Source organism: Nerophis lumbriciformis, linkage group LG11, assembly GCF_033978685.3.
Source record: "Nerophis lumbriciformis linkage group LG11, RoL_Nlum_v2.1, whole genome shotgun sequence".
NCBI lineage: Eukaryota > Metazoa > Chordata > Actinopteri > Syngnathiformes > Syngnathidae > Nerophis > Nerophis lumbriciformis.
This window is the reverse complement of record NC_084558.2, coordinates 48,783,328-48,796,325: the sequence shown is the minus strand read 5'-3', so window position 1 is coordinate 48,796,325 and position 12,998 is coordinate 48,783,328. Positions and strand designations below refer to the sequence as shown.

General features: G+C 40.2%; 1 protein-coding gene across 3 annotated transcripts in view; it reads right to left on the bottom strand.

Moving 5' to 3' along the window:
• Window positions 1-12,998, bottom strand: part of LOC133610286 (synaptic vesicle glycoprotein 2C-like) — a 143,698-nt gene that overhangs the window by 55,458 nt on the left and 75,242 nt on the right. For all 3 annotated transcript variants that reach the window (XR_012050724.1, XM_072914162.1, XM_072914161.1), the window contains exons 6-10: window positions 10,044-10,177; window positions 9,887-9,976; window positions 9,683-9,793; window positions 3,668-3,756; window positions 1,200-1,364 (exon numbers count right to left, since the gene is read on the bottom strand). Coding sequence is in view for 2 of the 3 variants with exons in the window: in XM_072914162.1 (XP_072770263.1) it covers window positions 1,200-1,364; window positions 3,668-3,756; window positions 9,683-9,793; window positions 9,887-9,976; window positions 10,044-10,177 (589 nt within the window). In the remaining variant the exon portion in view is untranslated. The remainder of the gene's footprint in view (window positions 1-1,199; window positions 1,365-3,667; window positions 3,757-9,682; window positions 9,794-9,886; window positions 9,977-10,043; window positions 10,178-12,998) is intronic.

Below are 12,998 nucleotides of genomic sequence, written 5' to 3'. Positions count from 1 at the left end.
TAACATTAATACTTACCATTTAGATTTAACATTTAGCTTTAACATTTAATTTTAATATTAACATGCATTAAATTAAAAATGTGTTGGAAAAATCTAAATATAAGTGTTAAGGCTAAATGTTAAATCTAACATTTATACTTACCATTTAGCTTTAACATTTATATTTAGATTTATCTAACACATTTTTAATTAAATATATTTTAATGTTAAAGCTAAATGTTAAATATAAATGTTACATTTAACATTTAGCTAAACATTTATACTTGCCATTTAGGTTTAACATATTAACATAGATTCAATTAAAAATGTGTTAGATAAATCTAAATCTAAATGTTAAAGCTAAATGGTAAGTATAAATGTTAGATTCAACATGTAGCTTTAACATTTATATTTAGATTTATCCAACACATTTTTTATTAAAAATATTGTAATGTTAAAGCTACATGTTAAATCTAAATGGTAAATATAAATGTTACATTTAACATTTAGCTAAACATTTATACTTACCATTTAGGTTTTACATTAACAACCATTTAATTAAAAATGTGTTAGATAAGTCTACATATAAATGTTAAAGCTAAATGTTAAATCTAACATTTAGATAACATATATATATATATATATATATATATATATATCTTATCTTATTATATATATATATATATATATCTTATCTTATTATATATATATATGTATATATATATATCTTATTATATATATATATATATATATATATATATATATATATATATATATATATACATATATCTTATTAGATTTAGATGAATATAAAGCTAAATGTGAAGTCCAACATTTATATTTACTAACATTTATAATTATAATTATATAATTTATAATTACCATCTAGATTTTTATTGAACATTTAGTTTTTACATTTACTGTAGATTTAGATATAAAATTTAGATTTAATGTTAAAATACTGCTTTTATATTTATATTCAATATTTAGATTTAAATGTAACATTTAGGTTTGTATTTAATATTTATATTGAGAATCAACATTTAACTAATTCGAACCTAAATGTAATGAAAAATGAGCTGAAAGTTCAAAATATATCTGCTGGAAAAGTGTGAATGTATATGTTACACGAGTAATATCAAACACCGAAATGGGGCCACAAACCGGTCCAACTAAACGTGCTAGTCTGGTGTCAGGTGGAAACACACAGTCATGCTTACCTGTCGTTGAGGAACACCCCGTTTCTGTGGATCTGGTTCTCCAGGGTGAAGTTGAAGGTGAAGTCCTCGATGCGTTCGTTGTTGTGAATCTTCACCCTGGAGGCGTACTCGTCGGCCTGGAGGTGCTTGATCACGTCGGGGAACCACACCGACAGTCCGTAGTACCTGCGCACGGCAACCAGGTCTTCAAACGTTCAAGTCACATGTCAACAGAGGTGGGTAGGGTAGCCCTAGTAAGAGTAGTGTTACTTTAGACTAGAGTAGTGCTTCTCAAATAGTGTGTGGGGGGGGGGTGAAAAAAATGTTGTCCCTTGAAAATTGTAACTGAGCAAACAGCCCCTTTATTGCAGTGCTTCTCAAATAGTTAGTGAAGTGTTGGGGGGGGCGTGAGAGACAATAGTGTAATAGATATACAGATAAAACAAACATTAACTTAAGGGGGGGCGTGAAAAAAGTGTTGTCCCCTCGAAAAATATAACTGAGCAAACAGCCCATTTATTGCAGTGCTTCTCAAATAGTGCGTGAAGTTACGGGGGGCGTGAGAGGCCATAGTGTAATAGATATACAGGTAAAACATAAACGTTAACTTCAGGGTGGGCGTGAAATAAATGTTGTTCCATAGAAAAATTTAACTGAGCAAACAGCCCGTTTGTTGCAGTTCTTCTTAAATAGTGCGTGAGGTGTCGAGGAGCGTGAGAGGCGATAGCGTAATACATATACAGATAAAACATAAACATTAACTTCATGGGGAGGGCGTGAAAAAACTGTTGTCCCCTAGAAAAATGTAACTGAGGAAACAACCCCTTTATTGCAGTTCTTCTTAAATAGTGCGTAAGGTGTCGGGGGCGTGAGAGGCCACAACGTAATAGCGTATATCTTGACACATACAGATAAATATAGATCAACTTCAGGGGGGGGCGCGAAAAAATGTCCCCTAGAAAAAAGTAACTGAGCAAACAGCCCCGTTTATTGCAGTTCTTCTCAAATAGTGCGTGAGGTGTCGGGGGGCATGACAGGCAATAGCGTAATAGATATACAGGTAAAACATAAACATTAACTTCAGGGGGGCGTGAAAAAAATGTTGTCCCCTAGAAAAATTTTACTGAGCAAACAGCCCCTTTATTGCAGTGCTTCTCAAATAGGGCTTGAGGTGTCGGGGGCGTGAGAGGCAATAGCGTAATAGATATACAGATAAAACATAAACATTAACTTCAGGGGGGGGGCATGAAAAAAATGTCCCCTAGAAAAATGTAACTGAGCAAACAGCCCCTTTATTGCAGTGCTTCTCAAATAGGGCTTGAGGTGTCGGGGGGCGTGAGAGGCAATAGTGTAATAGATATACAGATAAAACATAAACATTAACTTCAGGGGGGGCGTGAAAAAAATGTTGTCCCCAAGAAAAATGTAACTGAGCAAACAACCCCTTTATTGCAGTTCTTCTTAAATAGTGCGTGAGGTGTCGGGGAGCGTGAGAGGCCATAGCGTAATAGATATACAGGTAAAACATAAACATTACCTTCAGGGGGGGCGTGAAAAAAATGTTGTCCCCCTAGCAAAATGTAACTGAACAAACAGCCCCTTTATTGCAGTGCTTCTCAAAAAGTGCTTGAGGTGTCGGGGGGGCGTGAGAGGCCATAGCGTAATAGATATACAGGTAAAACATAAACATTAACTTCAGGGGGAGGGTGTGTGGAAAAAATGTTGTCCCCTAGAAAAATGTAACTGAGCAAACAGGCCATTTTTTGCAGTGCTTCTCAAATAGTGCATGAGGTGTCGGGGGGCGTGAGAGGCCATAGCGTAATAGATATATAGATAAAACATAAACATTAACTTCGGGGGGGGGCGTGAAAAAATGTCTCCTAAATTTTTTTTACTGAGCAAACAGCCCCTTTATTGCAGTGCTTCTCAAATAGTGCTTGAGGTGTCGGGGGGCATGAGAGGCAATAGCGTAATAGATGTATACAGGTAAAACATAAACATTAACTTCAGGGGGGGGCGTGAAAAAAATGTTGTCCCCTAGAAAAATGTAACTGCACAAACAGCCCCTTTATTGCAGTGCTTCTCAAATAGTGGGTGAGGTTACGGGGGGCGTGAGAGGCAATAGAGTAATAGATATACAGGTAAAACATAAACATTAACTTCAGGGGGGGGCGTGAAAAAAATGTTGTCCCCTAGAAAAATGTAACTGCACAAACAGCCCCTTTATTGCAGTGCTTCTCAAATAGTGGATGAGGTTACGGGGGAGCGTGAGAGGCAATAGCGTAATAGATATACAGGTAAAACATTAACATTAACTTCAGGGGGGGGCGTGAAATTTTTTTTGTCCCCTGGAAAAATGTAACTGAGCAAACAACCAAGAACAATTTACCCAAAAAGTCACTTTAGTAAACATATTGGAGTAAATGGAACGCCTTACTACCCACCGTTGCATGTCAACATATTCAAATAAACACCACGTGAGTGCTTACCCGAACGAGAGCGTCAACCAAACCACCGCCAGTTTCTTGGTGTTGTCCTTCACAGGGTAGTCGAAGCATCTCATGAACGTGGACCAGATCTGCGACAACACAAAGCTTGTCATGATTCCATGCGTTGAACCTAAAACTCAGCTTGTCCACAAACAGTAGGATTACATGATTATCACTTCATGGAATGTTCCATTATTCCTCCATAGTAGTAGCAGTAGTTGTGTGTGTGTACATACATACGCTACTTTTTTCCTGCACTTTGAATCCTGCGGCTTATCAAACGGTGCAGCTATTTTATGGATTTTTCTTCGCTGACGGCCATACCGCAAATAGTTTTGTTTTTTTTAAACACGCAGAGACACCGAAAAGGTGTGTTATTGTTTGTGCTATGGCGCCATCTTTTGGACAACTGCTCTTCTTTTGAGAGCTTTTTGTATTTTTGGTCCAGTATGGCTCTTTCAACATTTTGGGTTCCCGACCTCTGGGCTAATATATGGATGTTTTAATATTTATTTTCAGATTTAGTGGGTGCAGCTTATATACAGGTGCGCTCTATAGTCCAGAAAATACAGTACACGTTGTGTTAAGTTAGTTTGCTGTGAGTCTGCCAACTTGTGGTGCGCAGTATTCCCATCTTAAAAGTAACAGAGTTTTTATTTTATTTTTGTTTTTTTATTTATTTATTTATTTATTTAATTTTATTTTTGGCCTGTACTGCACATTTATATGTATACATACATACAGGGCCGGCCCCGTGGCATAGGCCGTATAGGCAAATGCTAAGGGCGCCGTCCATCAGGGGGCGCCACGCCAGTGCCACAAATGTTGGAGAAAAAAAAAAAAAGTTGGTACTATTATTTCTAAATACAAAAAATAATCCCTCGTTAATTAAAATGCAAAGTAAAGCCTATATAATAGAAATATTATTTGTTACAACATTACGCCCCCCGCACGGTGCGCCCCCTCCCTTCCCGTATCATGACTCTTTTTGGACGTCACCACATCAAAAAATCAACACAAGATGTCAAAACGGCCAAAACTGTCAGGTGCCCAGGGAAGAAAAAAAGAGAAAAGAAGAGGAAGAGAAACGAGAAAAAGACAGAGGTAGCAGGTAGGTAACGTTAGCCTACATGAAATTATGTGTCTGTTACAGAATGTGATAGTAACCTGGCTTTTTAGCATTAAGCTAATGTTACATGATTCGGCAATTGCTAATCAATAAATCGCTAGTTCTGTTTTAACGTCGGGTTAATATTGTGGTGGGGGCTAAATTGTCATGGAAAATAATAATGTAACGTTAGGTAATTACAGTACTCCCACCTTACATTCCTCAGGGACATTTGTATTAGATCTTTTAAGCAGGTGTTTTTTGTTTACATTGTTATTGCCTTCTGGTTAGCTAATGTTTGCCCTGCAGGTAATAGTCACTTTTCCACCCCTTTATATATTAGGTATAGTTGTAAGCCTAGTTGTTAAAGTGCACATCATTAATGTTAATTAAGCAATATGTATGTAAAAAATATTGTATTTCATATATTCATTTTTAATTTTTTGCATTAATTTATTTATTCATAGTTTTTTTATCGTGTTAACTATTCTGATTGTTAATTTGCTTTCTTTAAGTAAAAAAAAGGTCAAAGACAAAGCTATTCGGTTTCTTGTGAGTATATACACTTCACTGCCGATGTGGGGGGGCGCCACCTAAAATCTTGCCTAGGGCGCCAGATTGGTTAGGGCCGGGCCTGCATACATGCAAGATGGCGCCAGTATGTGCTTTGGCCTGCCGTCTCTCGCTGTCAGCTCTGTTCGTTTTTGTGTTTTTTGCGTCTATTTTCGTCTCTGTCAGCTCACTGCTTGTGTATGACCGCCAAACACTGTTGGATCTTTGCCCCTCTCCCACTGATATGATCAACTTCGACGTTGGTTTTTCGACGTCCCAGTCAGCTTTTTCACCTGGCCGGATTCCTGCCTTCCTTTCCCGCCCCCTGGCTCCTCTCCCCCGGCGGAAGCGTCTCCGGCGCCGCGGTAAACGTGGCGGCCAGCTGGTGAAAGTTAGGGCACTCCTGGCCCGGCTTCCCGTGGCTCCCCGAAGGATGAATGGTGCGGTATCCGGTCTCCTCCTGCACCCACGCTCGCTCGATCCGATCGGCTCCTGGCTGGTTCCTATCGTTGGTTTGGAGGAAGAAGCTTGCCGTCGTCGCTCCTGCTGTCCCCGCCCCCGGAGGCGCGGGGTGGATCACCGCCACCTGCGGGCTGTGTGTCGGGCCCCACCCGGATTAATTGCGGCCTTGGACGTGCTGGCCCCCGCCAGGTTCGGTCTTGTGAACGCAAGATCTTTGACAAACAAAACTTTTATCCTGAAGGATTTCTTCACTTCCCGCGGACTGGACTTCCTCTGTGTGACGGAGACATGGCTGAGAGCTGGTGAGTCCGCCCCTCTTAATGAACTTCTGCCTCCGGAGTGTTCCTACTTTAATTCCCCACGGCCGTCCGGTCGAAAAGGAGGAGGATTAGCAGTCGTTTTTAAAAATGACTTTAAATGCCGTCAGATCCGCCTACAATCCTCCTTTTCAAGCTTCGAACTGTGCATGTTTGAACTGGGTCTTTCTGATGTCGTCCTGTGTGCCGTCATCTATCGACCACCCAAGTACCACAAAGACTTTATAACTGACTTTTCTGAATTTCTGGCTGAAATCCTGCCCAAATATGATCGTGTCCTTATTGTGGGTGATTTTAATATTCACACCTGCTGTCCAGATGAGCCGCTTTCCAGGAGTTTCCTGAATATAATCGACTCATTTAACTTTGTACAGTCTGTGTGTGGTTCTACACATGAACGCGGGCATACACTCGATTTAGTGCTCTCGTATGGTTTGTGTGTTTTTAATTTGGACATTTGCGACGCTGTGTTCTCTGATCACATGCCGATCTTGTTTGATATTCCCACGCAGTGTCCAGTTAAATTGTGCGCACCGCCCCAACGCTCTCGCATGTTTAATTCTTCGTCTCCTGCTCGGTTCTCCTCTATTTTTTCGACTCTTTGTGATGATAATTCTGCAGCATCTGTGTGTCTGAATACTGAAGAGTTGGTTTCTGGGTTCAACTCTATCTGTTCACAAACACTGGACACGATCGCGCCTTTCAAATGCCGCCGCGCTAAAGCCACGCCTCAACCCTGGTTGAATGACGTCACTCGGGCTGCCAGGCGCGTATGTAGAAGAGCAGAGAGAAAATGGAAAAAAGACAGGCTGCATGTGTCCTTTGCCATTTTTAAAGAAAGCCTGTTTTCCTTTCAGATGACTGTAAAAGCAGAAATGAATATATATCTATCTCAGATTATATCTTCTAACTGTAACAACCCCAGAGTTCTGTTTAAAACTATTAACACTGTCATTGATGCTCCCAAATCTGCTGGTTTTGATGCTTCTTTTGAATTCTGTGAAAATTGTCTCCATTTTTTCACTGACAAAATTGTGTCAACTAGAGCCAGTCTATCTCAGCCTTCATATGACCCTTCTGTTCCCCTGCATTTCTCTTCTGTTTTCCATCAGTTTGAGCCGGTGTCCTTTTCTTTTTTAAGTGACACAGTTAGTCATATGAAGCCCTCTGGTTCTCCTGCAGATGCCCTCCCACCTCGCCTGTTTAAGGAGGTACTTGCTACTATTGGATCAAGTGTCCTTATCATTATCAATAGTAGCCTCTCTTCTGGAATAGTTCCAGTAGAGTTTAAACATGCAGTGGTACGACCTCTACTTAAAAAACCCAGCCTCGACCCCTCTCTCCTCTCTAACTTCAGACCTATCTCTAATCTTCCATACATTTCCAAAATATTAGAGAAGGTTGTCTACAGTCAGTTGCTGCCCTTCTTAGAGGATAATGGTATCACTGAGCTGTTCCAGTCCGGTTTTAAAGCCCTCCACAGCACAGAGTCAGCGCTTCTAAAAGTTTTTAACGATATCCTCCTGTCCACTGATTCTGGTAAATATGTTGTCCTGGTGCTTTTAGATCTGTCTGCTGCGTTCGACACCGTCGACCACGCCACCTTAATCACTCGTCTTGAGAACTGTGTGGGCATTAAGGGCGCCGCCCTTAACTGGTTCCGGTCGTACCTAACCGACAGGAGTTTTTGTGTAAAAGTAGACAGTTTTATGTCGTCCACAGCTCCTTTACCACATGGGGTCCCCCAGGGCTCAATCCTTGCCCCAATTTTATTTGCGCTTTACCTTCTCCCCCTTGGTTCTATTTTTAGGAAGTACAGTATTGCATTTCATTTTTATGCCGATGATTGCCAGATTTATTTTCCCATGGCACAAAATAACACGGTTCAACATCTTATTGACTGCCTGCACGACATCAAAGTCTGGCTTTCAGCTAACTTCCTGAGCCTAAATGAAGACAAAACAGAAGTTATGTTGTTCGGTCCAAGTCGCTCTCCCTCCCCCAACGTTGACCTCGGCACTCTGACCCCGTATCTCAGCGACTCTGTCACAAACCTGGGGGTAAAGTTTGACTCAGATTTTAAATTCGAAAAACAAATCAGCAGCGTCGTTCAAAAAAGCTTTTATCAATTACGCCAAATAGCGAAAGTGAAACCGCTTCTATCAAGACATGATCTTGAGAAATTAATCCACGCTTTTATCTCGACTCGTCTTGATTATTGTAATGCCCTGTATGTTGGCATTAGCCAGGCCTCCCTCGCCCGCCTGCAGCTCGTGCAGAACTCTGCTGCTCGTCTGCTAACACAGACCCGCAGACGTGAGCACATCACCCCTATTTTAGCGTCCCTTCACTGGCTCCCTGTGCGTTACCGAATACATTTTAAACTCCTTTTATTTGTTTTTAAATGTCTAAACAACCTCGCGCCAACCTATCTCTCCGACCTCCTTCAGCCTTACTGCCCCACCCGATCCTTAAGATCAGCCGATCAGCTGCTGTTGACGGTCCCTGACACAAGGCTGAAGCTTAGAGGTGACAGAGCTTTCGCCGTTGCTGCTCCCAAGCTCTGGAACGACCTACCCCTGAGTGTTAGACAAGCCTCCTCTCTTCCTGTTTTTAAATCTCTCTTAAAAACATATTTTTATTCCATGGCTTTTAACACTGAGTGATATCCATCCTGCAATGGCGCCCCATAATACACCTGCTGTGATCCTGTTTTTATGTTTTTATGTTTTTATTAATTCTATTTTAATTATTTATTTTTTATCATGTTCTGTTTGTGTTGTGTTGTGTTTGCTCGATACTCGTTTTATCTTTTAACCTGCTCATTGTACAGCACTTTGGCTACCCCTGTGGTAAATTTTAAATGTGCTTTATAAATAAAGTTGATTTGATTTGATTTGATTTGATACATACATACATACATACATACATACATACATACATACATACATACATACATATATATATATATATATATATATATACATATATATATACATACATACATACATACATACATACATACATACATACATACATACATACATATATATATACATATACATACATACATACATACATATATATATATATATATATATATACATACATATATATATATATATATACACATATACTGTGTATATATATGTATATATATATATATATATATATAAAAATCTAAAAGCAGCATTTTAACATTAAATCTAAATTTTATATCTAAATCTACAGTAAATGTAAAAGCTAAATGTTCAATAAAAATCTAAATGATGATTATAAATGTTAGTAAATATAAATGTTGGATTTCACATTTAGCTTTAACATATAGATTTATATTCATCTAAATCTAATAAGTGTTAAATGTAAATGTTAAACATAAATGTTAAAAATGAATCTTAGATTAAACATTTAGCTTTAACATTTAGATATACTTTATCTAAAAGTTAAGATATATATACAGTTATATATTATCTATATGTTAAATATAAATGTTAGATTTAATATATATATATATATATATATATATATATATATACAGCAAAAAAAACAATGTAACAGAGTTAAAAGGAAACTCACCCCCCGGAGTTCTGTCTTGACTTTGATGAGAACTTTGAGGGCCGCGTTGGTGGACTCGCTCTGCATCTCCACCAGCTCGTCCAGCTGCTTGGGGATCTTGATGCGGTTGACCTGCAGCGGGCGGGGGGGGGGGAGACACACACACACACACACGCTCGTCAGTCCGGTCTTGTCGCGGCCAGGAGGGGGCGCCCTGGGACTCACGGTGAAGACTCTCTCCGGCTCTCCGCGGGCTCGCATGTTGGTGTCGTGGATTTGTTTGAGGACCATCCACGCCTCGTCGTGTTTGCCCATCTAGACGAGAGTCGGGCGATGTTTTTAAATCCTAGCCACGGTCGGGCGGGTGTGGCCGCTCTCTCACCTGTAGGAAGAACCGAGGGCTTTCCGGCATGAACGTGAGGGCGACCACGGCTGAGACGCAGGGGAAGGCACACACCACCACAAACACTCTCCAGCTGTGGAACTGGTAAGCGGAGCCCATGCTGAAACTCCAACCTGCCGTGAAATGAACACAAGACCGTTATCCATCATTTCATCCGTTAGTGTAAACAAAGTGTGGATAAAGATCTACTATCCAGATGTCTTACAAAACAAATTGTATGACATGATAGCCAAGCAGATTCCACAAATACTCAATGACTTATACAAAACCCAAAACTAGTGAAGTTGGCACGTTGTGTAAATGGCAAATAAAAACAGAATACAATGATTTGCTGATCCTTTTCAACTTATATTCAATTGAATAAACTGCAAATACAAGATATTTAATGTTCACACTGAGAAACTTTATTTTTTACAAATAATCATTTTACTTAGAATTATATGGCAGCAACACATTGCAAAAAAGTTGTCACAGGGGCATTTTTACACTGTGTTACATGGCCTTTCCTTTGAACAAGGTCTGGACTACAGGCAGGCCAGTCTAGTACCCGCACTCTTTTACTACAAAGCCACGCTGTTGTAACACGTGCAGAACGTGGCTTGGCATTGTCTCGCAGAAATAAGCAGGGGCGTCCATGAAAAAGACGGTTACATATGTTGCTACAAAACCTGTATGTACCTTTCAGCAATAATGGTGCCTTCACAGATGTGTAAGTTACCCATGTCTTGGGCACTAATACACCCCCATACCATCACACATGCTGCCTTTTACACTTTGCGCCTAGAACAGTTCGGATGGTTCTTTTCCTCTTTGGTCAAAAACTATTTGAAATGTGGACTCAGTCCATCTTAGATGATCTCGGGCCCAGCGAAGCCGGCGGCGTTTCTGGGTGTTGTTGATAAATGGCTTTTGCTCTGCATAGTAGAGTTTTAACTTGCACTTACAGATGTAGCGACAAACTGTAGTTACTGACAGTGGTTTTCTGAAGTGTTCCTGAGCCCACGTGGGGATATCCTTTACACACTGATGTCGCTTTTTGATGCAGTACCACCTGAGGGATCGAAGGTCCGTAATATGATCGCTTACGTGCAGTGATTTCTCCAGATTTTCTGAACCTTTTGATGATATTACGGACCGTAGATGGTGAAATCCCTAAATTCCTTGCAATAGTTGGTTAACAAATGTTGTTCTTAAACTGTTGGACAATTTGCTCACGCATTTGTTGACAAAGTGGTGACCCTCGCCCCATCCTTGTTTGTGAATGACTGAACATTTCATGGAAGCTGCTTTTATACCCAATCATGGCACCCACCTGTTCCCAATTAGCCTGTTCACCTGTGGGATGTTCCAAATAAGTGTGTGATGAGCATTCCTCAACTTTCTCAAGCAATTTGTGCCAGCTTTTTCAAAACATATTGCAGGCATCAAATTCCAAATGAGCTAATATTTGCAAAATTTGAGAGCTTTCAACCGGAAGTAGAAGTGCCGTTCCGTCTTCTAGCCATCCGTAGCTTTTCTACTCTTACCATTCTCTATTCATCACTCCAAGCAATGTTTGTACGTTTTACAATATAACTAAAACTATTCATACTTACTAAACCGTCACATGTGAGATGTCTGTCGAAGTGTTTTCATTCATATGTGTACGTAATGTAATGAAACTCGCATCGTTGGCATTAGAAAATATGCTAACACTAACAAGTGTCCGTGTTAGTGTAATTAAAAATATATTTTGAAGGAAAAAATATTTTTAAAAAACAATATGGTTATAAATATTTTTTTTTTGTTTTGTTCAATAACGGAGCAGCATCTCCTCATCCGTGGTTCACTGGTGCAACAACGCCGGAAATGTGTCCTGTGAAAAACCGTCCGACCGGAACTTTCTAATAACTAAAGTTCCTTGGGTGAATAATGTAAACTCACTACACCGGTATGTTTTAGCACTTTCATGGCGAGTTTACTGGCAGATATAAGTAAGAACTTTACACTACTTTATATTACAATGGCAACAGCAGATGGTGAATGTCCCATAACAAGAAGATAGTGAAAAAGAAGAAGCTTATCTACTACAGTGGCGGATGTGCGCACATTTTCAGGACTTATGCAGATCTCAAATACACATCAGCAGGTACCAGAAGGTAAGAACAGTTGCTTTTGCATAACACTGTGAAACAAAACGCCAGATAATATGTCTGCTAATGGGTTCCATTTTGCGGTCCTTATACACACACCATAGTAATACTCGTATCTCGGACTACGGTAGCCGTAATGGGCCGACAATCCATCCGTCAAAGTCATACTAAAACTTTTTGACAGATTTTTGAGTGCCGTGTGTAATGTTCTTTATTTTCAATAGAACTGTGGGGGGAGGTGCAGTCAGCGCTGCCTGTAGGAGGAAAAGTCACCGCCGCTGTCCACGACACTGAGGACGAGGACCAGCGGGCAGGGGCGGGGCATGTGCTGACGGCGAGACACAGCTGGCAGGTGATAAGATTTCACAGGTGGTACGTGTTAATCTAATCATCTGTTGTCTTTAACAGTAAGCGGCCGGGAGCAGAGCAAGAGAGAGGATTGGGAGTGACGGCAACGACATGCTGAAAAACATTTTGGAAAGATCTTGTTAAAAACATTAAAACTTTGTTAAACCTGCACGCTTGGCTCTTGTGCCGTGTCTACAGTGGAGCTGCTAGGAAGCGACTTCCACAAGAACACTTAATGTTTTGGTGTTGTTTACTGGCGTCATATTGCAGTCTACACGTATCTCTTATATGTGACTGCCATCTACTGGTCACACTTATCATTACACATGTACCAAATAAAAATGCTTCGTGGTCGGTAAGCACAACCAGAATTATTCCGTACATTAGGCGCACCGGGTTATAAGGTGCACTGTCGATTTGTGAGTAAATTAAAGTACTTTAATTGGCCTTATAG